The sequence below is a fragment of the Anser cygnoides genome, chromosome 1 (assembly GCF_040182565.1).
Source record: "Anser cygnoides isolate HZ-2024a breed goose chromosome 1, Taihu_goose_T2T_genome, whole genome shotgun sequence".
In the NCBI taxonomy this organism is placed as follows: domain Eukaryota; kingdom Metazoa; phylum Chordata; class Aves; order Anseriformes; family Anatidae; genus Anser; species Anser cygnoides.
This window is the reverse complement of record NC_089873.1, coordinates 180,722,621-180,748,269: the sequence shown is the minus strand read 5'-3', so window position 1 is coordinate 180,748,269 and position 25,649 is coordinate 180,722,621. Positions and strand designations below refer to the sequence as shown.

Sequence of the window (25,649 nt, the reverse complement as noted above, 5' to 3'; positions counted from 1 at the left end):
CTAGCTGCTTTCAAGTTTTAACCAAAGTTGTTTTTTCAAAAAAATAAAAAACAAAAGCCAAGTGACATGGTCTATTGGTGTAGAAACATGGGAGAACAAAGAAAGAGGCATTTATTAAAGAATGTGGTATAGTAATAATGTTGCTTTTATCAGGTAATATTAAATACATTTCTATGCACCCATCATTGATATTTGAATATTATTTATGCTGTTGATCAGGTACTTGGTAACCATCCATAAACAAGAGTGTCCTCCAGGAACTCAAAGCAATAGATCAAAGCCACCTGAAATACTGTAGAAATCAGGAGCTTGTCATTGTTAAAAAGCTGGGCTGAGAAGATGCCTTAAAGCAACTGGGGTGTAGCTTAGTCTTATTCTTCCAGAAAGCTTGTTGGAAATACCACCAAAGTGTTGCTTTCCCAAATGCCTTTGAGCTATGCACAGAGTGTAACTAATACTTGTTCTCTGTGCTCTTTTTGTGGTAGGGTTTAAGAAAGTCAGCTATGAGACAGGGGCATCTATATCTGGGCAGTTATGGGCAATAACGGTCTCAAATTCCCTTCTGCCAGGAGCTGAGAACGATTATAGAGGAGTTTGCAGAGCAGACGTAGGTTAAAGCTTCTTCATTGCTCATTGTGCCTCCCTCACCTCAGAAACTATTGTTTTCCATCTGCAGTAGGGCCACACCTTCCTTCCCACCACCTCACAAATCTCTTGCAAACCCAATGTTTCCACCCCTCTCAAGTTGTGGGTCACTCATTGGCATCAACTTGCATACACTGTGCCACTGAGAGACCACACTCAGATCCTCAAACCCTAGCACAAAATTTGATTTCCTACAGACTGGAGCACTAAGAAGAGTCTTATAGGGCATAAATGAATGAGGTTCCTTCTAGTGTATGAAACAGCTTTTTCCTTCAGGGCAGCCCTAGTCTCAGCTTCACCCTTTCCTGGCACACACCTGTGCCCATTACCCACTTTTGAGCTATTTCTTCAAACACTCAGTCACTGTCAAAACCCTCACCTTCTTTCTTGTGCCACCACCATGAGCCCTACCATGCTTCGTTTTCTCTTCACATATTTAGCTCCAGTCCAAAATTTTCTTCTTTCACCTAACTCTTTCTAGATTCTGGCCTCCACATTTATTCTGCCAAAATTCAGACCTAAATCATGTGACCTTGTGTTTGAATTCCAGGAATAACTTTTCTTTGGCCCTTTCTTGAGCCCTTTCTCAAGTTAACATACATGTCATAAAATCATTTAGGTTGGAAAAGACCTTCAAGATCACCGAGTCCAACTACGAAGTTGTTTCCTACGTACAAAGACGTGGCTTCAAATACTGCTTGAACAGACAGGACTCATTAGCATTTCAGTTTCTTAATGTTTGGGCTACACAAGACTAGTTGGTGCTTTCTGCAAGAGCCCGAAATCCTGAAGACAGCTAAAGAGGCACTAAAAGTTGTCTTGCTAAGATGGTTATTTAATTTTTTAAGGGTTGTTTTTTGTTGTTTGTTTGTTTTTTGTTCTTGTTTTTATTTGAGCATAACATCTGCTTCACATGTAATAATTTAATATTTAATAAAAAAAGGATGCAATTATGACTAACTTCATAACTTCATATGGCAGGGGAGACAGACACATCACATTAGTGAAACGGAACTGGTGCATAGATCATAGAATCATAGAATCACAGAATGGCTTGGGTTGGAAGGGACCTTAAAGATCTCCTAGTTCCAACCCCACTGACATGGGCAGGGATGTCGCTCACTAGACCAGGTTGCGCAGGGCTTCATCCAGCCTGGTGCTGAAGATCTCCAGGGATAGGACATCCACAGCTTCTCTGGGCAGCCTGTGCCTCACCACTCTCTGAGTGAAGAATTTTCTCCTAACATTTAATCTAAATCTCCCCACTTTTAATTTATTCCCCCTTGTCCTATCAATGTCTGCCTATTGAAAAGGTCTCTCTCCATCTTTTTAATAAGCTCCCTTTAAGTACTGAAAGGCCACAATTAGGTCTTCCCAAAGCCTTCTCTTCTCCAGCTCTCTCAGCAGATGTCTAGATTCAGTGGTGTCTTCCATTGAGAGAGTATGATGATCTACATTGACGTTCATTCTATTTAAAGGTTTCCCCTAGTATATTACTGGAAAGAATAAGAATTTTTAATATATTTTAGATATCTGTAAAGTTGGTATAAGAATTGACTATTATCTTCAAATCTTGAAATACTGTTTTATCCCAGAATCATGGAATATCAGCTAAGACCTTCAAAGCTCTACATCTGCTAAGACCATCTTTCTTACTAATGACAACTGTCATTATTGTATAATTTATCCTGTTTTCCACAGCATAAAGACATACCTTATGCCCTCCCAGACCCTCCACAAACATTTTTCCTTGCTGACATTCCCCTGGCTGTATTGCTTCACAGTTCACTTATTTGAAAAACAAGCAAGCTAGATGGAGGCCAAGGATAACTTTTATGTTTATATTTATAGTTGTGAACTTTATGTCCTTACTTCTCTTCTCTTGCATTTTTTTCAATCCCTCAAACTGGAAACACTTTCAAGTAGTAGCTGTTTATTGCAAGCTGTTTTGTGGGGGGGGGTGAGGAGGGACACATTGTAAATGCTTTGCAGTGGAATTGATGCAGACAAAAAATTACAATAATAACAGCCATCATTTTTGACAGTTTTTTATGCTTTTCTTGTTGATGTTATCAAAAAAGAGCATTATATCATTTTAAACCTTATTTTCAAGACAGAAAATTAGAATAATGACATTGGTAGAACTCAGATGTAAGGAAGGCTTGGAAATATGTTCATTTATTTTTATCCATGTCACTATATCAATACATTGGCTAAAGTTCCAAAACCCTGAGAAATTCTACTAAAGAGGTTAGACTGAAAGTCTGAAGATAAACAAATAAGCAAAGAAGTTGTCAGTTTTATGATCCATTTTTTTAGAAGTACAGAAAAATCTATAGGAAAAAAACAATCTGTAGAAAATCTTCTACTAGCAGGATGTGAGGAAAGTCTATGCTCTTGAATTTACAAGAGGGTTTTCTATTATTGCCATTGTTTGCTCATTTGTTTTTCAGATATTATTTCCAGTTTGAGGCAGATTCTTAAGATAAGCTGCTGCCTATGCATTTCAACCAGGAGTGTCACCCATACATGAATTAGTACTCTGTCATTTATATTAAATGTGATGTTATTAATGTTATTAATGCCCGGGTGTGCTTTAATAAAACTGGTAGAATTTTTTAATTCCAAAAAAATATATAAATATAAATGCAGGGTATTTCCTGGCCACTGTGACATGATGTGTTATAAAATATTACAATTACACTTTATCACCTGTGTAGACTTACCACATATTGGCTCCAGTGGGTAACTATTATGCATTAAGTTAAATGCAATCACAGAGTACCACTATAAGTAAATGCTCATAAAGAAAGCACTCACCTAACAGTATCTGAAATATATGCCCTAGAAAAGTAATTTTTAATTTTTTTTCTGAGACATCAAGAGAACACCCCTAGACTCAGCGGATCCTTCAGTCGATTTCTGATCAGCCAGTCACTTCTTGATTTAAGCAGACTGCCTTTTTGCTTTGGGTCTAATCCAGTTCCACTACATGGAGCCAGTGTTGGCCACTGAGGCTGTTGCTGAACTCTGCATAGCACCCCTGCCTCTACACAAGCAGATCACACTAACCTCTTGCATGTCTTCAAAATATCAATGAGAAGGCTTCCCCTGCCTACATATGTCTGATCTTTCTCTAGCTGCTTCTCTGAGACTAGCAGGTGTCATTTGGCATCCCTCAGTGAAAATGTTATAAAGCACATATTGGGCTGGTTGCCAGCTGTGTTTGTTCAGGTACAAATATTCTTTTCTGCTTGCAGCACAGCAGCTATTTGGGATTCTTGTCAGAGTTTTATTTTGATCTAGCTTCCTTGTATATAGTTCTTTTGTAAAGGCTTTCAGCTTTCATTGTCTTTTTATCCTAAGAAGATTTTTAGCGTGTCTCAGAGAGGGATTCTGTAGATGTGTATCTAAACTACCAAACTTAAAATGCAATCAGAAGTTGTAAAGAGATAAGCTGAGTAAACTTTTTCAGCAAAAAATACACTCATCAGTTTTATCAATGAAGTCATAGAAAAAAAAATCTGAACAAATTTGAAAAATATTTACTTTTTAAAATGCAGATTACCCTCTCTGCAAAAACTCTCCATCAATTTTAATTTAGTATTAAATGAAGTGCTTTTCTATATGCACAAAATTTAAACAAACTGTTTTATTAGGGATCAAAAGCAGCATTGCTCTGAAACCAGAATGATTTTAATTCACTAAAACATAAATAACTTAAAATTACAGTCATGTTAGGTCAACACAAGGAATCTTTTTGATTTTGTTTCACATTTACCCAGTAAATGAAATGGAGCCCCTGGGGCCTACCAGATGCCTTTCTTTGACTTAGTCTCCATTTAATGACTTCTTTACTAACCTTTTTGTCCACACATTAGGAACAGAGTATTTGTAGTTTAAAATTAAATAACAAAAGAACTATGTATATGAACACCATATCGTTTGTGGACTCATCTTTAATTAATTCATCTGAAAGCTTGTGACAGTTTAGTATTCTATTATATTGCTGTATGTGTTGCATCCTCCCTATTTAAGGACATATTTCTACCTTGGACTCTGTCTTTAATTGCTTACTGTGAATGGCTAGGAAGATCACCAGTGTGTATAATGATGTTGATAAGATCTTGCACACCTCTGGGAATCCTGCCTAATATCACAAACTTATCTCTGCTGTACTCTTATTCCCACACTTCAGGTTGTTTGCGATATTTTCCTTTTGCCTTAACATAGGTTGTAACCTCTTCCAAACACAGCCTTTGTCTTCCAGTATCTGGAATCTAGATTGGTGGGGCACCCATCCTTGGATGGGACTTCATGGTAGTACTGCAATGTAATTATTATCATATAGATATGATATGCTAAAAATAATTTAAAATAATAAAATAATGACATTCATAGATGCAACTGATTTTTTTTTTAAGCAGTAAAAAAGCTGTATTTTATTTCTAAAGGAAAAATGGGTTGTTGCCTTAGAATGTGATTTGCTGCATTTGGATTTTTTTTTATTATTTTTTTAATCCCTAACAGGTTCATCACCTATAGGTTGATTATTTACACAATATGTGTAAATAATTTCCATTTCCCTTAATTTGCTGCCTCTGTAGCAGATTTCTTGTGCTGTCCCTAGTTCCACTCAATAGCCTGATTTTTCGTAGGAAGAAAGAAGGAAGAGTTTTCCAATTGGGCCATGAAGTGGCCAAGAAAGTGCACAGTGGCTTTTCAGGTAGGGTGGCCTGAACCTTGGCTGAATCTGGGTCCTAAACTTCATTTCCACAGTGATGGTAATTAACAAATACGTACACCTCACTCCCTCTACTTATGCAACAACTTTCAGAAATTTTTCAAGAGCTGGATTAAATGATGGACAGCAGATGAATTACTGCTCCCAAACCACTGTAAAAAATTGACTACACTTATGACACCTTGTGCTCAGAGAGCACAAGGATAGGCAATTTCTGGCTGGAATTGAGTATTGTGTAAAAAATACAATTTTTTTTTTGACTGGGAATAGTCTAATTGGTAAGAGGAAGAGAATACAAACAAATGTGCCATTTTATCTAATTATTTACCTCTACGTAGTGCAAAGAGGCCCCAAATTTTCATGTTTAAAAATTAGGTTCAAATCCATTTCAGAAATTGAAGAGCAAAATTTTGATTTGAGTTTTTGTTAGACTAAGGTTTTTATTTGCTCAGCCTCTTTTTTATTTTTATTTTTTTTTAGCATAATTTGTTGGCTCTTACAAAATTAAAAAAAAATCATCGTCTTATTTATTTGCCCATTGGACTCATCATTGTAATTTCTTGAGGGTAAATTTTGTCATGGGAAGATGATTACATGCTTTTCAGAACAATTTAATTGGATGTAACAATACTGTAACTCTTAATAAATCTTCCAGAGGAATTCTGTAGAATATCCAAATTAAGCACAATAACTAATCCACACCTATATTTTAATACCAGCTAACTGTACTTTATTTTGGAGAATGCTTTTGTATTATTTTAAAATTAATAAAAAATATCTCAGATAAAAATAGATTTGTCCTACCAAAGACGAAACATTTTTATTGGTAATGAAATACTGTGACATCTAAAGCTGTTATAATTTCACAAATATGTTGAATCGTGTTATCATAGGGAACAGGGGACTTTTTATCTGTGAAAGGTCTAGTCAAGAGAGGCCTAACATTAAATGAAGTTAATACACAATTTCTGATAATTTGGAGTTTAAGCATACTGCTGTTGTAGGTGGACAAGAAAGAATTCTGTAATATCAAGCCTGAAATCATTTAATCAGGAATGTAAATCAGTTATGTGCTTCAGTTACCAAATGTTGATAGAATTGGCTATGGTAGATTGTTGTTTTTTAATTACAGCTGCTCTGTAATGTTGTTGTGTTATCAGGTTCCAAGAAAGAAAATAGTATAGTATGGCACTTTGCTATGCCAAATGACCACTGATACTGCCAAGTATAAATACTACCAGGGTGGGTTCTTCTATAGGATGATAACCACGCTCCTAAAGCAGTGAATGCCACACTTCCCTATATGTATTTATGTTCAGATAATTTATTTAAATAATGTTCCTACTACATGCTTTATAGCCCTCTGCCTTTTGCTACACAAATTTTAGCTTATATTGCAGACTGTGCAAGTCATTTGGCAAATGTAATTTCCATCCCTGCATACTAATCGATTTCTTCACAAACACCTGCTATCAGTTATGATAATAAAAATGCCATTCTAAATTGAAAAGGGGCCAAATGGAGCTTCCTAAGGAAATGACTTAAGTGTCTTTCAATGCCTGTAATGTAGTAATGTTCTTGTAGTGCCAACACTTTTTCTGATCATTTGCATTTTATATAATTTTACTCTATTACATCATTTTTCTGTCTAAATGGATCCTTATAACCATTGCTATGAAGTAGTTCATGGGGAGATTGGAGAGGAATTTCTGTTTCTTCTCTCACGGGATTAAATCCAGACAACTTTACATAGTCTAAATTCCTTAGCAGAGATCTGATTGAATCTGCACTATACTAGTATAAATATTAAATGATTGTATCAGATTCTATAATATCGCTGGGAAAATATTGCAAAGTTGGGGGGTGATTTGCTCTTGGATTGCATGCCAGTTTCCTCCTAAACTGTAAGTCTAAATTTAGCAGCTAGATTGCATGTAGGATTTGAATTATCCAGGGTCACTTTATGGCTCCTTCCATCCCATGAAATAACTTCCCAGTGACAGTCTTTGCCAGAACCTAATCATTTTCAGCTCTACTAGGTCTTGTCTCAGCTCTGAAATGTCTCACTGGCTTTCAGCTCTATTGTCGTCTCCCCTGACAATGTCTTCTGCATTATTTGTAAGGAAACAATCCGTTTTACTGATTTCTTTGCATTTTCATTTTCTCTTAGCACTAGCTGCCCAAGCATATGCACTTAAGGAAGAGAATGATAGTCTTCGATGGCAACTGGACGCTTACAGGAATGAAGTGGAGCTTCTGAAACAAGAAAAAGGGCAGCTTTTTCGAACAGAAGAAAGCCTTACAAAAGACCAGCAGCTGCAGTTTCTACAGCAGACAATGCAAGGCATGCAGCAGGTATTGCTATGGAAGAAAAACACGTGTCTTCTTTTTTAGGAAAGTGGTGCCAAGGAGCTGTGCTGTATTCAAGGCTATTAGCTATGAATTATTAGTCCTATTTCTCTTCAAAGTCAAAATCATGCAGATTTCATTTGGGGGGGAAGGGATGGAGAAACTGGGGACATTTGTAGGGACAGTCATTTTAGTAATCACTAAATGCATTGATCATTCAAGGAAAATCCTCATGCATGTTGTACTTATGAGCAAATTGTTTTTGTACATCCTCTATTTCTCTTCTCACTTAATCCAATTAGCCTTAATTCTGCATGGAAGTTCAAAAAAGTTTTTCCAGTGCTCTGTGGCACCTTCATTTACATTCATCTGCATCTTTAGATGCATCTTCACTTCTCAGCTTTCTTTTCCTCTCCTGCCTCTTGTTTGAGGATTTCAGACATCTCCAGCTTGTCCAGACAGCCCTTCTGCTAACTTACAAGTGGATAGTAACATTGGTGTTATCTCCCAATATCTTTTTTTACGTATACTGAACCATGTATGTAATGTTTCCACTCAGGCAACATTTAAGTGGTTCAGCGCAGCAACAAAGCTTTCTTCTGATGCCAGTCAGCCATAAACTGCAATGTGTCCTCGCAGGGGGGGCTCAGTTTATCATATGCATTATCCCTCATCTACCAGTGTGTTCTTGACATGGTGCAGGGGAAGACTTGGCAAGCACATCCAGACTGCTCCCACTGCTTCATCTCACATGTCCATTTACACATAAGCACTTCTCTTTCAACTTGAATGTGTATTACTTCTTTCCTGCCCAGGCACCTACATTCAGCAAGGGCAAAAATAAATAAATAAATAAATAAAAGGCAAGGGCAGTGGCTCACCATGACGCCGCTCTGGTCATCTATCTATGATGAACACCTCTCCTGTGAAGGAATGCTGAGAGAATCAGAGTTGTTCAGTCTGGAGAAGAGAAAGCTCCAAGGAGACCTGACTCTGGCCTTTCAATACTTAAAGAGGCCTTGTAAGAAATGCGGAGAGAGACTTTTTATGAGGGTCTGTAGTGATAGAAAAAAGGAGAATGGCTGTAAACTAAAAGGGGGGAGATTTAGATTAGAAATAAGGAAGAAATTATTTACTCAGAGGGAGATGAGTCACTGGAACAGGTTATGCAGAGAAGCTGTGGATGTCCCATCCCTGGAGGTGTTCAAGGCCAAGTTGGATGGGGCTTTGGGCAACATGATCTACTGAGTTGTATCCCAGCCCATGGCAGCGGGGTTGGAACTAGGTGATCTTTAAGGTACCTTCCAACCCAAACCATCCTGTGACTATGATTTAGAACAGAGCTGCACAGCTATGTCACTGAAGAGGTTAATTTTGCCTTGTTCATGAGTGCCCTGATGCAACACGTCCTCCTCAATCATTCCTGGTTATTAGATTCCAGAAGAGGAGAAGTCGCACTCACTTCCAGATTGTACTAAGCTGCTTTTTGTGACAAAACTCCTCAGCCAGAAGATATTAATTTACGTATGAGCTGCCTGCCTGGCTGGATTAGGAATTGCATTGCTATCACAGTACCTATCAAATCCAACCAGTCTACAAATCCCACTTAACACCAAATAACAGAGCACAACACAAGCCTAAGTATTACACATGTGTTTATATGAACATAAGCCCCATCTAAGCCCTCATAGTTTTACGAAATCAGGGAGATTTAACATCTAGTGGAGTAATTCTGAAAAAAAAGAAAAGAAAAGAAAAGAAAAGAAAAGAAAAGAAAAGAAAAGAAAAGAAAAGAAAAGAAAAGAAAAGAAAAGAAAAGAAAAGAAAAGAAAAGAAAAGAAAAGAAAAGAAAAGAAAAGAAAAGAAAAAAAGAAAAGAAAAGAAAAGAAAAGAAAAGAAAAGAAAAGAAAAGAAAAGAAAAGAAAAGAAAAGAAAAGAAAAGAAAAGAAAAGAAAAGAAAAGAAAAGAAAAGAAAAGAAAAGAAAAGAAAAGAAAAGAAAAGAAAAGAAAAGAAAAGAAAAGAAAAGAAAAGAAAAGAAAAGAAAAGAAAAGAAAAGAAAAGAAAAAAAAGAAAAGAAAAGAAGTCATTGATCATTTGAGCATGAATCACTAATCAGAAATACTCAAGGTTTCAGTGTACTTTAGATATGCTTGAGGTCTGTTCATGATGTTATCCTTATATAAATGAATACTTAAATATCACTGGCTTCATTAAATTTAACTGCATATATAAATATTGTGCTAAATTTCAGCCTGGTGCTAATTCTCCATTAAAATTAGTGAAAATTAGACGCAAAATACTACTAAATCAAAATACTAGAGCCCTAATGCTCATTTTGCATTATTATAATTTCCTACCTGGGGTCTGGATGAAGGATAATCAAGTCTGGAGAATATAAATAGATTACTATTGTATCTTCAAGTAAATGTTAATAATGCAAGCCAATAACACAGAGTGACTTATCTATTTGTCCAGCTGAGCAATGGCCACTGTAGTCCCTGTTTCTCTGAGAGTATTTATGTTTGTGACAATTTTGCTGTGAGGTTCTGAATTTTTCTATTTTGCCATCTGGGGGATCAAACCTACCAACTCCCAATGGGATATAATTAGAGATGGCCCAAGGAGCCAGAGAAGACACTACAGATAATCCAGTCTGACAATATGCTGAGGAGGGCAGCAACACAGAAGCACAAGAGGTGGAGTTCAGAATATTTGGTGGGGAATTATCAGTCAATTAAGCAGCTGGATGATGGCTTTGGATTTCAATGATTAGCTGTAGTCATGATATCTCAAGACCTTTGTGCTTTTCATGCAGTTCATCCATGAATATTTAGAACTAAACCTTTGATTTAGGTAGACTTTGTTTTATCTCAGCTTAGTTTTGTAAATGTTGAGAGATGACAACCTTCGCTGAAATCCATCAGTACAGCAGGTGCTCAGCATCTATGGAAATCAGTCTCTCTATGAAATATTAAACATATACCCAGGACTTGAGTGGTAATAATTTAACAAGAAGACCTGTATTCTCTTTTATCCTTTTGTATATATTAAAATTAATTTCAGACAAGGTAAACTGAATGCCATTGAATTCCCAGGGCCTACATATATGTCAGCATTAAAAAAAATGTATTTCACCTCTCTCTTTCCTCTCCATTCTCCCCCACTCTTTCATAAAACTCTTTTTTCTTCTAACTTCTAGAACTAGAGAACAATTGATTTGAGCTGCAGTCTGAAAAGCAGATTTATCTGAGAAAAAGTGGATGCATTTTCAGAATCAAGAATTTTTTTGTAAATATATTTGGTGCCAAACAATAGCAAATAACACAACATCAATGTATTTTTAATGTACTTCTACCATCTGGACATTTTTCAGGATTATTTCCCACATTTGAAGGACTGATGAAATGAATGTTTATTTTCTCTTCCATCAATCCTACTGCTCCAAAGTAGCATCAGCAAAATCACATAGATGTTTGTTTATAAGGTGTACCTTATAGGCAGTAGTAGCAACCTGCCTATTTATTGTCTGAAAAAGAAAATCCTTTGGACTAATGACGTTGAACTTATGGGGTTTTGAGTCAACTTCCTCCATAAAACTGTGTCACAGTTTAATTTCATACCCACTGTGAGATCTCAAACAAATGGAAGTAATGTCTTGTATCCATGGTAACAAATGAGATACACTTTACCTGATTTTGAGATGGAAATTGAATTAACTTGTCACTGCCGCATAGGTGGTATTGCCTTCAATTTATTTCTATATGAGAACACACATACCAGGCAGATCACTTTTCAAATGGCTCCGTTTTTCAGCAGTGTTTGGTATTCTGTAATAAAGTCTGTGATCATAAGGAGGCATGTTTTAGTTATAACTATTTTTACAATACTTCACAGCACAGCTATAAGATTTTTTTTAATCTTTTCTCTTTTTCTGGAATGTTTTACCAGATACATGACTATAGGTAATGCAGAAAATAGCACCTAGTAGTGTTGCTTAATACTTGCCATTATGAAGACTTGGATTTCACTGTGTTAATAACTCATCCAAATTTTAACCATTTGGGTTTACATATTCCATGTGGAGCAACAAGTAGAGTCTTGAAAAATTCTCATCAAAATCTGTCAGCCCTTCCAAGAACAAAGTGAAAAAAAAAAAACTGTTTTTCTTGTTTGTTGTCCACTGAATAAAATTCTTGAGGAAATGCACTTTTCACTTACATGCTTTGAAAAACTGATTCAGAATTTGACAGTGAGTCACTATGGATTCAGTGATGTGGTTCCCACATTCTTTATAAAATCTGCCTGAAACTGATAACATTGCAAGCCTTTGAAATATCTCAATGTGCCACATAGGAGATGTCAGTCGTTAGCACATATCCAAATCAATTTTACATCTTTACGGGGCAGCCAGGCTTGTTTATGAACCATCTCCACAGCACAGCCACCAATGCAATGTTTTAAGTCTCAAGTTAGTCCTGAATCTACAGAGCACGGTTCAGGTCCTGGAAATAATCTAGCTCCTTTAGCATGGGTCTCTACTTGAACTAGTTAGCTCCACCATTCTGTCAGGCTTAATCGGCCAAAGTGTGTTGCCATGCTTGCATAGCAGTACTAAACTGGTTGATTTTCCTATAGGCTGGTAATTCGGTGTGGTGCTTAACTGTGTCATATAAATATGCCTTGCTGATGTTCTTTCCTCTCATAACTCCCTAAGCATGATCCAATATAGGCTGAATGTAAGCTCCTGCAAGCAATGGTGTTATCCAGAAATCCCCGTCTGAACCATGCTTCCACCTATCTTTTCTCCAGGAAATGTACCCAAGTGCCTACAGTCCTTCTGTTGCACATGCTGAGTTTATCTGGGACATTTAAGAGGCACCTCATTGCCTAGGTTCCCCAAGGGGCCTGATTAGCTGGGCTTAGGTTCATATTCCTAACATACCGTGACAGCATACGCTCCTCTTCGTTGGTGGTGAAGCATTAAAGCCTAGCCACGGGGTTATTGCATGAGCAGGGGATGTGTGGAGGTGCCTCACTTAAAATCAGTGCTCAGGGTGAAAAGCAAGAACAATAAGAAAAGTCGTGGGTGGTAGGCATAGGGCTGACATACAGGCTGATATGCTGCTGCCAGTGTCATCGACTCTGGTAGCTCTGGATGTCTCCGCAGGAATCAGAACACATTTTGACCCTGTTAATGACCCACATGGGTGTCACTCTGATTCAGCACAATTAAACCTCTTTTGTCTTTTTTTTTTTTTTTTCCCCCAAACAGTATCAATTTCCCTCCAACAGCAATGCAGATTGCAAACCTGAGTGCTCAGAAGGCAGGAACTGCCAGAGCTACTGCCTGTGTGTTTTGCTCTGTATACCTCAGGGATCCTTCCCTGTTCAGTGCTGCAGACAGGGAGTGCACAGTTAATCATCACCTATTCAATACGTCCCTGGTCTTGTTGTTCAATATGCAACACGAGGTCTTTCTTCGAAGGCCACATTACTCATGACATTTCCCATTGAGAACTAGCTTTTGCAGTTTACTAATCAGTTAGCATGTAAAATAAATAGTACATGCATCTGAAAATTATACGTCTGATCTCAAAGGGCTCTGATAAATGCCAGATGACTAGAAGTCATTTCAGGCTTTCTGTGTTCATCCATGGGAAGACAGTTTGCTCTGTGATATGCCTCACGGTTGTGGTCAGGAGAAGAGCTGCTGAAGCACATTGCAGCACCTTCCTTTTATTCACTGCTCACTCATCCTGGAGGACGGCCAGGGTACACCTTTGGTGAAAAGGAAGTTGGGGTACACACGGCCTCCACTGTATGGACAGTCAGTGTGAACTGGATTGTGTCCCTTTTATCTCAGTGAGTTGGCATAAGGGTCATGTCTCTGTCAGCTTTTTAAGCAAGACAATATATATCAAACATATAGTAACAAATTCAAGTAGAAAAGCCAAAATTAGCTAGTGTTGGTTTCACTGTGATGCTGTGAAATGAATTTGATTTCTACCATTACCAGCCACTGGAGCAAAGCTAGTCCATTTCCACATCTCCTCTATTTTTTTTCTACAAAAGGTGGCGTTACTTAGGTCCTTCCTAGCCTATCCTATATGAATATGAGATTTTTCTCATTCAAGTAATGGAAGAATTTACTCTTCCCATGGTCCACTCTCATTCACTAGGAGCAGAAAAGCACATTTCTGTCCAAGAGGGTTCAATAGTAAGTAGGATGAGGAGAGACCTCCTTCATCATGAGACCTTCTTTCCACATCACTTTTCCACCACCTTTCCATCACTTATCCAACTTCAGTAAGCCTCAGGTGACATTTAGGTCTGCATCTCTCAGATTCTTCACAGATGTTTGGTTGTTAACTGCCACAGTCATTCCTTTCTCTCACCTGAAAACTTTGTGAAATGTCAGAAGTCACAGACGTATTTTTTGTTGGCTGAAAATTGCTGAATACAGTGCCATGTGAGTGCTGTGATCATTGTAACGACCATTTACCCTTAAATATAGGCAGGTTCTGTATTAGTTTAGAGCTGAAAATAGCATCATTGTTGAATAGATGGAGCATGTTATGGCTATATTTATTAATATACCCTAAATGCAAAGGAGCTTTGCAGTCTTTTTTTATCTAACTACCTCTTGCACACCGAACATCTATTCAGCACACAACCCAGACAATGTACTTATGCACAACTATAAACTGATTCTTCTCCAAATGCAGTATTAAAGAGAAGAATAAATAATAGAGATAAAAACATTACCCCTTGTATTTGCTTTTTACCTGCTGAATAAATAGACCAGAATAATTAAGTTGGAAATGTTTTTATTACTCTTCCAGTATGAATTCTAATTAGATCTTTCTGTTTTCCTAGAAAAGCAGCACTGGGGTAATAATGGCAATATTGATCATTAGAACATTACTTATAATTTAATGTGATACAAGATAAAAGCAAGAAGCTGGACCCAATGTCCAAATGTTCGCTTCCAGGTCCAACTCTTCTTCTTTTACCCTATGGTTGATATGTAGAAGCTGGTAAGAAATATGTCTGCTTCCAGGACATAGACAAATGTTCCCATAAGTATTCTTTTTGTTCTCTTCTGCTTTTTAAGGCTCTGTACAGTACTGTGCACACCCAAACTTCCAGAAAATACTTACTCTTTCTGATTATATTAAAAAAAAAAAAGCAGCTGGAAATTAAATGATATTTTTTTACCAGATTTCAGACAAGCCACATAGGTTCTCCTCTGTGTTTAACAACCTTTCCTTACGGAAAGTGGTGTTTAATTTCCCATTTCTGCCACCACCACTTCAACAGTGCTAGGGGAAGTATAAACAAGGGCCTATAGATACTCTAAACGCCATCTTCTTGATAGCTGTTGTAGTGGTGAAATGGTGGAAGGTAGCATCTTTTTGCCTGATACCATGGTAAAACTAAAGTGAGATTGGTAGGAAAAATAAACACTTCAGAGAGAAATAATCTGGTGCATACATTCAATTTAAAATATGAAATAAATCAACTACTATCTTCATTAGCACACTAGTGTAGGCTAATGAAAAACAAGTCATATCAGTTGTACGGTCTAGCAATCTTATGTGGATTCTTTAAACTATTCCAAACAGTAGTATCGGCTTGCTGATTGCATAGGTTCCAAAAGTATTTGATGCTTTCATACAAGGAGCCCTGCTTCCTCAGCAAGGAACTAAGTTTCAGTGGGAGTAACAGAAGACAAATTGACTCATGTAAATTGTTTTCCTAGTTAAAATGTGTCAGGTCTTTTTATCCTCCTTTAATATGAAGAAAATATTTCTTCTTGAATAGGAAAAATCAAAATTAAAAAAAATAATAATTTGATTTGCTAAGAAAGAGTGTGTTGTAACATGCTCATTTGCAGTCCCACAAAAGAATAGATGTGGTCATAAAGTTCAAGTGCTGTTGCCTAGTGAGGAGGTACCTGGAATGGCCAGGTACAGGTGAAAGGCTGGAGAAGAGGAGGTTGCTGTGAATGAATGACCATGTCTTCTCTTGACTGTCCATCATGCCAGGTGCCAGGTGGTTGCCTTGTAGGTTATGAGGGCAGAGGGAACCTGACACTCATCTGGGATCAGCCCTCTTAATTTGATCTGAATCAGAGCAAACTGTAAGCCCATCTGCTCACTCACCCATTGTCAGTAAAAGGCAAGGGCTAATATAACATGCCAGTGACCTCATTTAGCAAAGGTAGGAGGGAGCTTTCCTGATGAGGTGTAACTGCTTTGTCCAAACTTCTCCCCTCTATAAGGCACCATCAAAATCAAAGACCTTCGGTAATCTGCTGTGAAAATCAGATCCCAGAGAGAATCCCTTATGCTAGCAGTAAAAATCTATTTGCAAATTGTGAGGATTTCAATTCTAGGAGGAGGGGCTGATCCTGTAAGATCCCTAAGGACTTCAGTCTTTTCTTCATTTAGTGTAACAATATATAACTGACCTAAGACTGTTTTTCCTTCTTGATTAGAGCAAGAATAACGCTTAAAAATTACTTGACAAAGAAAAGCTGCAGACTTAAGACATTCATTGCACCATCCAAATTCTCCTTTTCATCCAATCCCAAATACTGCCTCTCGTAGTTAGTGAGTCTGAATTACTATGCCTCACGGAAACAAAAGAAACAGAGGTCTATTTATCTGATATCTATTAGGTATTCTTTAGCATCATAGAATTAAGTAAGTCAAAAGCGACCTCTGGAGATCATGTACAGTATCCCCCAGCTCAAAGCAGGGTCAGCTCTGGAGCTGTCTGTTTGCTCAGGGCCCCAGCTAGCTGTATTTGCATTTCCTCCAAGGATGGAGAGTCCACAGCTTCTTTGAGCTCTTGCTCCCATAACTGGCCATACTAACTGTGGAATGTTTTCTTTATATGTAGTACAAATGTTCCTCCTTGTGTCTATTAGCCCTCAACCCTTACCTGAGAAAAGCCCAACCCCTTCTTCTCCATAACCTCCCTTTAGGTAGTTTCAGTGTGTCCATCTGTCTGTTTTCCTGCTTGACTTATTTCTGTGGGTCAGTCCTGCCTGCTCCCGTTCTGCGTGCCGTGGAGCTGTTGGACCTCTGTAGTCAATCTCATAGCAAGGGGAAGGGAGCATGACAAACATTTTTCTAAGGAGGCAGCAGGACAATGTTCTTCAGTATTGCCTCGGTACATACTCACCCATCAAGTGCATGCCCAGCTCTCCAACCCCTTCAGAGGTGGCAAACCTGCAGAGCTAACATGTTCACCATGTTCTTTTTCTCTGCTCAGAACCAGAATTGCTTATTTTACAGGTAACTTCCCAAAGCAAGCAGGAGCTGGGCTGTTGATGCACATGCAGCTTTTCACCAGCTCAGGCCCAGGGCAGGGGGGATCAGGTCTGGGACTCCTTTATCATTGCAAACCCCATGAGCCATCCAAACAGTGTCATCCCTATTTCTGTGACACAGGTGGTCCCTGAGAGATGGAAGGGGTGAGAAGCACTGATCTATTACACTGCACTTCCCTTTGCTCCCTTAAAAAAATCCACAATCATGCTCTTTATTTTAATAATGCCTTGTCATACATTAGGATGGCACGTATGTTGCCCTTACTGCTGCAACATGGCTAACTTCCTCGAGGGCTCATTTCTAAAGCTTCTTTGACTTGTCTTTCACATTCTCCTGTTTCCTTGGTGATTTGTCTGGCCTCATCAGCGTCTTGTTACTAATGCATATTTGCTCAGCTGGGAAGTCACTTTCTCATTATTCAAGCCTGCCATGTGCTGGCCATTTGTGATATGAAATCTTGTCTGTCTTAGAAATAGACACAAACACCCTTCCAGCCTGTCCACAGAAGTACTGAGAGAACAATCTGTGTTTTTGTTTTGCAATTGATCATGTGTCTGAGATTTCATTTTGATTTATTATTTTTTTTCCTTCTACTTAAGGAAGACTCTACCAAGAAATATTTACCATCATTCCCCTCGTTATTTGTGATCAGCCTCTAAGACTTTTGAAACACTTTTTTTCCATGCTGATTTTTATCCTTTTCCATCTACCCAACTCTTTTTTTTTCTTCTTTTTCTTTTATGAGATAAAGGTCAAACTGACTCTACAAAACTTGTTTTTAGGAAGAAAAAGAGAAAGAATAAAACTTCAGAAATGGCCAGTGTAAATTGGTGCTTTAATTTTAGATGATCTCTGCAGTCCTTCCAATGCCTACGATTGCAAAAATTTTAGATCTCCAGTTCTAGTGTACTTTAGGGGAAATTGTTGCCCTTTTACACAGGTGAGAACTGCTTCCCCAGTTTTCTGTATAGTGTGAAGCCTTAGTTTTTTCAGGACTGAAAAAGGTAACCTCGGGTGGGAATCAGCCTACCTATTTGAGGCACATGGGCTTTGCCTTCATTTTAGACACCTAGTGAACCAGATCTTCCCATTTTTCCTGTATAAGGGAGTAAATATACTCCCCATAGGTAGTAAGTGGAGAGTAATATGCTACCCCCTAATATCATATAGATAGGAGAATTCAGTTTACCTAAGTTCACTGGGTGTCTAAGATGTCTGTTCAACTAAGTTGACTTGGTTAGGCTGTGTAACACCATCCCACTTTAACTGATATCCTCATTTTAAAACAGTTTGCCACAGATCTTTTCTGGACACTCTGCAGCTACTCCAGAAGCTGGAGGAAGAGTCCACCTGTGGCCAAACTGACTTGGTTTGCTGAAACTGCCTGTTACCTGTGATCAAAGTCAGTGCTCCTACCTCAGAGACATAATTTTCATCCTTTTGTCTGATCTTCTTCACTTCCATTTCTTCCCTCTGATATTTCTTTTCAAGCAGCTGTGGAAAATAAAAATAAAAATTAATAATAAAAATTAATAAATAAATAAATAAATAAATAATAAAGGGCAGGAACAGGACCATTCAGCAGTGTAACTGTTAAACTTGTGGCAAATGTTGGTTTTCGTTTTTCATTGTTCTGTCAGTCTTACATTATCCTAAGTACTGCCTCAGGTCTTGTGGTCTCTTCTGAGTTGCCTCCCTTTTTTTAGTGTACTAAGTTGATGGTTTCACGCTGGCAACCATGCTTTCCTTTTGAGATCCTTCTCTGTTTTGCTAGACTGTGTGTTTGGCTTCCCTTCTGGATATGTCCATAATTTATATTTAAATGTACAGATGTAACACTGCCTTTTGGGGACAAAAGAAGAAATGTGGGCAGGGGGGTGAGGAGGAAAATGAAGGAATGTTTTGTGATACACAACAGCCAGCTATTACTTTCCCTTTAGGACTTCTCATATCTTTCAAGGCACTGTTTGTTGTTCAGTCGTTAGCATTCTTGGCCATGCTGGCACCGCATTGTACACAGTCTGAGTAATTCATCTGGCTTCAATAATGCCATCTATATTTAATGTTTCAGAAGCTGTGAGGATTGGTTTAAGATGGTAATTTTCTGTCTGCACTTTCAAGATCTATGCAACATGGGCGGTACTGAACTGTTGCTGACAGAGATTCAGCATTGGAAGTTGGAATGTGTGGAAAAAAATAAATAAAATAAAACAAAACACACACATGTCCCTCCCATATAAAGAAATTAGCTACCCACTTATGAATGGGGAGGAATTTTGTCCTCATGAATGAAGCAAGCTTAACATTGGAGAGGGATCTTTTCCGTTTATAAACAGAGCAGCTCCAGAACTGCCAATGGAAACAGGAAAGCTGTCTTGCATTTTTTTGTGTAAAATGCATTTCTTGACATCTAGAGAGACAACTAGTAAGTTAATTCTTTTTTTCTTTCCTGTCTCCTCTCTGGAAATGCCAATGAAGGGATATTAGTGATATTTACCCATCTGATGTTGACCTACTCCAGGGCTTCATCTCTTACGGACAACCCAGCAGCCATGGTGACAAATAGCTTTGTTTGCATGGACAGCAGCTGAGCTTCCAGAGCAGTGCTGGTGGCACTCTGGGCTATGTGTGTGCCTCTCTCCGGGATCCTCAGAGTTCCATACTCCTTTAATTTATCACTCGGTCCTGAACAATTTTCCCTGCTGATTTCAGAAGCAGACTTCTTCCCTTCTCCTTACCTTTACCTTCTTACCACAGCATGATGTTGGACATTCCCCAACCTTCCTCAAAGATCTTCTCCTCACATTAACACTCCCTAAATCAAGCTTTCTTTGTGTCAGGTTTGTTGTGGGTTGTGTACTCTTGCCTCTGGTAGCCTCTCCCTTGTCTTTGGCAGAAGGCTGCAGCCAGCCTCTCCCCTCCCCAGCAAGAGCAGAGGGCATGCACTAAAGCAAGGATATGTCTGTCTCTCTGTAGTGCTGTCTCTCCACCATGAGATGCTTTTCTGCCTCCTGACACTATGATTTTGGCTCAGGGAAGAGATCCTTGCATAAGTGTCAGGGGACTCCCAGACACCCGAACAGTTTTATGTTGAGGACTGCTGCTTTGGAGGGCAATAGACAAATGAACCAGGAATTTCCTGGCTGCATAGCCAAGAAGTCACTCCTTTGCCTGAGAAAACTGGGGACTTACTGACTGACTGCCATGGCTGTGCCACAAAACTAGGGGCATAAGGGCTTAAAGGAAATGTCCAGAGAGGTGAGACAAGATGGAAGGAAGGGACTTTTTGATAGCTGTGCTGGCAGAATCTCTGAGACAAGCCAGCAGGACACAACAGGTGGGAAGCGGGGTAGCAAATGTTGTGTGGGTGGGTGGGCACGGGGGGGGGGAAGCTCTGGCAGAAAGGCTCGACGAGATGGTGAAGTAGGTGGAACAGGATCAGACAGCACAAACAGTAAAACCAAGGAGAACAATTTTTTATTTTAATTGATTGTAGTATTCATTTGCATGCAATCTGAAGGGCAGAAGAAATATCTATAGGATCAATTTTTAATAAGCACATTTATGTGAAAAACAAAACAATTCTGAATTATTAAATACCATCATCTTGGCATCATTCATTAAAATCGTTATGGAGTGGCTGTCTGTTTATAAGTAGGCATGACAGCAGTTACTGTTATGAAACTTGCCTCATTCCTGCCAGTGTAAAATCTTCTTTCCATTTGCTTCTAATTTTGCCAAAAGTCACGTGTTTGTGCTGAAATTTTTCAAGCTGATTGTCTGTCTCAGTCTGATACTTTTTTTCAGTCAAAGCTATTTTGTCATTTCCCAAATTAAGACTAGAAGGGAAAAATATGTTTTTTGGCAGGTATAAGTCCTTGTTACTGGTTCTTGTTGATGGCATCAACCACACAGGAAAAAGAAAGCTCTGAACCTGACCCATGCAAAATGAGCAGATTCTGCAGCTTTTAGAGATAAATGTCAGGGAGAGAAAAAGAAAGAAGGTTAAAGCCCCAGGGAATGACTGCAAGTTTTAAACAATTCTGGCATCTCTGGGGGCTGGATGGGAAGGTCCCAGTTCTGTGAATGAAAAACCTTATGTGTGACTGGGAACGTGGTACACTAGTTACAGATGTTCTGTTTTCCATCCCCGTGAAAATGGGGCCCATTGACTGTCTTGAAAATATGAGCCTAGGGACAAACAGACAGCCTGCAGTAGTTTACAGTTTAACTATTAAGATTCCCAGAAAGTTTTATCTCATGACAAATGCTTTGCAGATCATGCTGCAACCAGTATGAGCTGCAAATCCATGCAAACTGAGAAAATTGGATGTTTTCCTGGGATTCCTGTTCCTGGCTGGTCTGGAGCCAAATACAATGATGCAGAGCAGGGAGCATCTCTCCTTGTGCTCTCACATGGTGTCTGCCACACCACTTCCTCTCATGCTCAGCCAGCTATGAAAAAATTGCCTTGAACACAAAACATAAAGTCAAGATCAAAGGAAGAGGGATATAAATAGACTAAAGCACAGTTGGAGATATCAGTGGGAGATGTGAAGATAAAGCTGTGGTGGTTTGTGAGCTGGTCCATGATGTGTAAGACTTGGCTATGGAAGAACCATGAGGGGTTAGGATGGGGAAGGTGATTTTAATTCTTCTGGTGAAAGTATAACAAGTTCAACCTATAAGTGAAAGGGCTTTCCAGTGGCAGAGATTAACTTAAGACTCACTTGGGGTCTTCCAAATAGGAATTTCCATTGTTCAGAAGGATGGGCTCCAGGGTTTCTCCCAGAATCTGGAGTAAAATCTCTGAAACAGGATGAAGGTTTGATCTGGAAAGTAGTGATGTTGTCCTTGAACTTAGATGTCTATCCACATCCTTCAGAGGCTGTGGAGCAGACAGGATCTTTTGTGTAGTTTTCTCTGGACTCCATAGTACTTGTAGCGCTGCACTAGACAATGATGGCAATAAAACCTCATAATTCAGGATTTCAGCTTGTTGCCTAGAGAGGCAAAGAAGTTCCCTTCTCAGGTACATAATTGGCTAAATGCATTCCTGGCTTTATGTGAGGATCATTTAATTCATTTTGGCTCCTCACTTTGAATTGTCAGAGACTGGTTGAGATATAACTACTCAGAGAAGACACTGAGGTGGAGACCAAAGACTCCTTTTTCTTAAAACGCCCTTGCCCTGTCCAGGTGTGTAAGGACAAGCAGGTTGCAGTTGTGAAGGAGAGGAATTTCACCAGCCCCATTCAGGTGACACTTCTCTTTGCCAAAACTCTGCTGTCTCTGCTAGTGATCCTTGAAAGAGCTTCTGATATCCTTCTGGTGTCTTGTATGATTTGTTTCTCTCCTGAGGATTGGAGTCCCTTCTTTCTAAAGTACAGGCATCAGCTAAAACTATCCTGGGTGAAGATCAATGGTCTGTTATAAACATGAGGTTACATGAGGTGACTAAATTGTCCCTTTGGGGTTAGAAGGTTATGAAATGTCTGGAAATCTGTAACTGTGCTAAGAAGCTGCATGGGTAACAATGTGTGACACATGACAGTACACATAGATTCATTTTATCTTCTGAGAATGTAGAGAGTGGTACCCAACAGGCAAGATGAAGACAAGTCTGAGGTGGCAATCCAGTCCACATCAGGAACTGCCAGAAGTAGAGATTTCCATGCAGAAGTTGGTGGGGCCACACTGGAACAGAACTTGCTATTCATGTAAAATCATGAGATTTGAAATGCTTTTGTGCTGTGGTGGAGTGGATACACATACCCGAAGGCCCTCAGTGTCTTGTAGGCCCTCAGGAAGCAGTCCAGGTGGCAAGATACATCAAAGAGCACACCTAGCTGGATAGCAGAGGGTGCAAGATATAATCAGACCTATACACACACGGATTTTTACATCCGTGGCAGACAGAATTCATCAAACTGGTGTTCACTTACACAAGAAATGCACTGCCAATAACTCTGTCAGGCCCCGAAATGTCAAGTGTTTCCTAGCAGCTCTGAAAACAATAGTGGCACAGAGTCCCTTCGTGCTTGGGACTTCCAGTATTGTGGAACAAGGCCAGGGGCTATTTCTACTTTTGTGGTGTGAAACATATCAAGATGCTGAACACCTACAACGTCTGTTTGAGTCAGAGCTACCCATCCTAAGCACAAGCATAAACTAAGCCTTAGATGCTTAGACACATAGTTAGATCAGTAATACAAGTTACTAAAGCAATTGCTTGCTCAAGTTGTCCTTGGAAAGGAGTGTATGCAGAGCAATAAGTTGTGCAAGAAAACCAGAGTTTCCTTTCTTGATCACCAAGGGAAAGCACTGTAAACTCCTTTTTAATCTCTTAGTTGTCTTCTCTTGCTCTTCAGCAATGTATATTACCCATAAAAATAAAAATATATCATTATTACAGATTAATTAAATCTATTGACCTGCTCTTAACAGTTACAATAAATCTGTGCAGAACATGAAGCTAGCCAAGAGCAGGGAATGTAGGCTTTTCAAGATGTCCCTACATCCCAGAATTGTCTTCATAAAATATGGTTTTGGACATAGTTTTTTGTTTTGACAGTTCAGATCAGCTGTCTTCCTGAATGATATATTGATTTTAGGGCATCAGTCTTCCTTGTCTAATAAAATATCACAGCATGGTTAAGAAAAAAAAAAAAAAAAAAAAAAGCTTTTGTCTTCTTGGCAGCTCAATGTGAAAGCTTTCCAGAATATTGCTTTGCATAGAATGAAAATGGCTTTGGTCCAATGACTAATTATATTAAAAGGCTGTGCTTTTAAATTATTTATGTACCATAGTGTTTACCCTAGTATTATTAAAACCACCGCATACACTTCTACAAATAAGATTTTGGTTCAGATGAATGTGACAGTCCCTCCGTGGGTGATATAGTGTACCAGGAGTTTCTACTTTAATGTAACAAATAGCTTAACACACATTAACAGATGCATTACTCGTGGAGCACTGCTGCAGAAGGAGATGCAGATGAAAATAATCTACCTCTGGTCCATTTAGACACAGCAGATTATGCAACAATAATCAATGTAGGAGCGGGCTGCAAAGCATTGTTTGAAATGAAGATTTATCAAACTGAGTGTTTAAAACTGATTTTGATCCAGACGGTGCTAACCAGAACCTTCTTTTGTTTGTATAGCAATTGCTGAGCATACAGGAAGAATTAAATAACAAAAAATCCGAGCTGGAGCAAGCCAAGGAAGAACAAACACACACACAAGCGATGCTTAAAGTCCTTCAGGAACAGGTGAGTGTTTCTCATGGGAGAAAAGTGCTGTCTTAGGTATGCTAAGGGGATGGAGGATGTATGGCTTTGCCTACAAAATGCATAGGATTCTGACCACTGACTGTATTGTGAGCAAGACATAACATTATGTAGTCCATGTGTCTGCTCTGATTAGCATTTGTGCATGCAGCTGGGGCTAACAGTTTAAGAAAACAGTGAAAGTAGACCCTTATTTTACACTATGCAGTAGTGAATTTCACATCTGAAGTAACATTTCCACTCATTCTACATAGATATTAGGGAAATGTGTTGTCTCTCTGAATAATTTAAAAAAAAATAAAATGGGGAGAAGTTAAATATGCCTGAAAAGCAAGCATATTGGAAGCAACAACAACAACAACAAAAACCTCTTTCTTTTAAGACTAGTATTGAAGAAAAAGAGCTTGTCATCTCCTGTGTTATATCTGAAGATACGAGTATACAAAAAAGATTATCATGATGGCATTAAAAATAGTAGTTCACCAATGCACTTATTTAAGCAGTGAAAAGCAAACAACTGTATATCTGATTCTTTAATGTTAGCCTTCTTTGATACTAAGGTGTTCTATGACACTGAGAAGTGTATTTGATAGTACTGTTTTATAAGCAAGGTAAGATGGATAGTTACGCAGAAAAAAAAGGAAATCTGGAGCTAGATCTGTAAATCTGGAAATGAAGCAGTGCACACTGTGTGCAAGCACAGTGTGCGCAAATACATGCGTTGTGTATAAACCACATGGCTTGGACACACTGAAATTTCAAATCCCCACCTGTGCTGCATAGGCACAGTCTCTGTTGTGAGACGTATTTTTGTCCTTTATATATAAACTTTGAGCTAAAATATTTAGCGAGTTGGTTAGTATCTGTAGCTTAAAGACTGCAGGTTCTGAACTGCTTTGATGGCAGAGATTCAAAATGATGATAGTTCTTATGTTCAAGAGTTTTCAGCATGTATGTCTGAATATGTCTGCAAACAGATTTAAACATTTAATATGCATAATGGGAAAAGTAAATGCTATGTGTTCTTAGCACTTATGGCTACAAAGAAAACCTTCTAAATGAGAACTGATGCAGGACTGCATTAAACAAAATGCCATGAGGAAGAGTGGATTAGGTAACAGCATATTTATAAACACAGAAACTACTAGATCTCTTGAGTTAACTGCATCTCATTTACATTTTCATGTCATTCAAAGTATAGCATCATAGAATAGTCAAAAAAAAAGAATGAAATTGCATGGTTTATATTTTATATAGATTTATATTTATGGTTTTTA

The 25,649-nt window shown here is 38.5% G+C and overlaps 1 protein-coding gene across 8 annotated transcripts in view; it reads left to right on the top strand.

Annotated features, from left to right (window-relative positions):
• ENOX1 (ecto-NOX disulfide-thiol exchanger 1) overlaps positions 1-25,649 on the top strand; it is a 364,265-nt gene that overhangs the window by 314,693 nt on the left and 23,923 nt on the right. For all 8 annotated transcript variants that reach the window (XM_048046941.2, XM_048046942.2, XM_048046938.2 and 5 more), the window contains 2 exons: positions 7,560-7,744; positions 24,247-24,354. In XM_048046941.2, the coding sequence (XP_047902898.1) occupies positions 7,560-7,744; positions 24,247-24,354 (293 nt within the window). The remainder of the gene's footprint in view (positions 1-7,559; positions 7,745-24,246; positions 24,355-25,649) is intronic.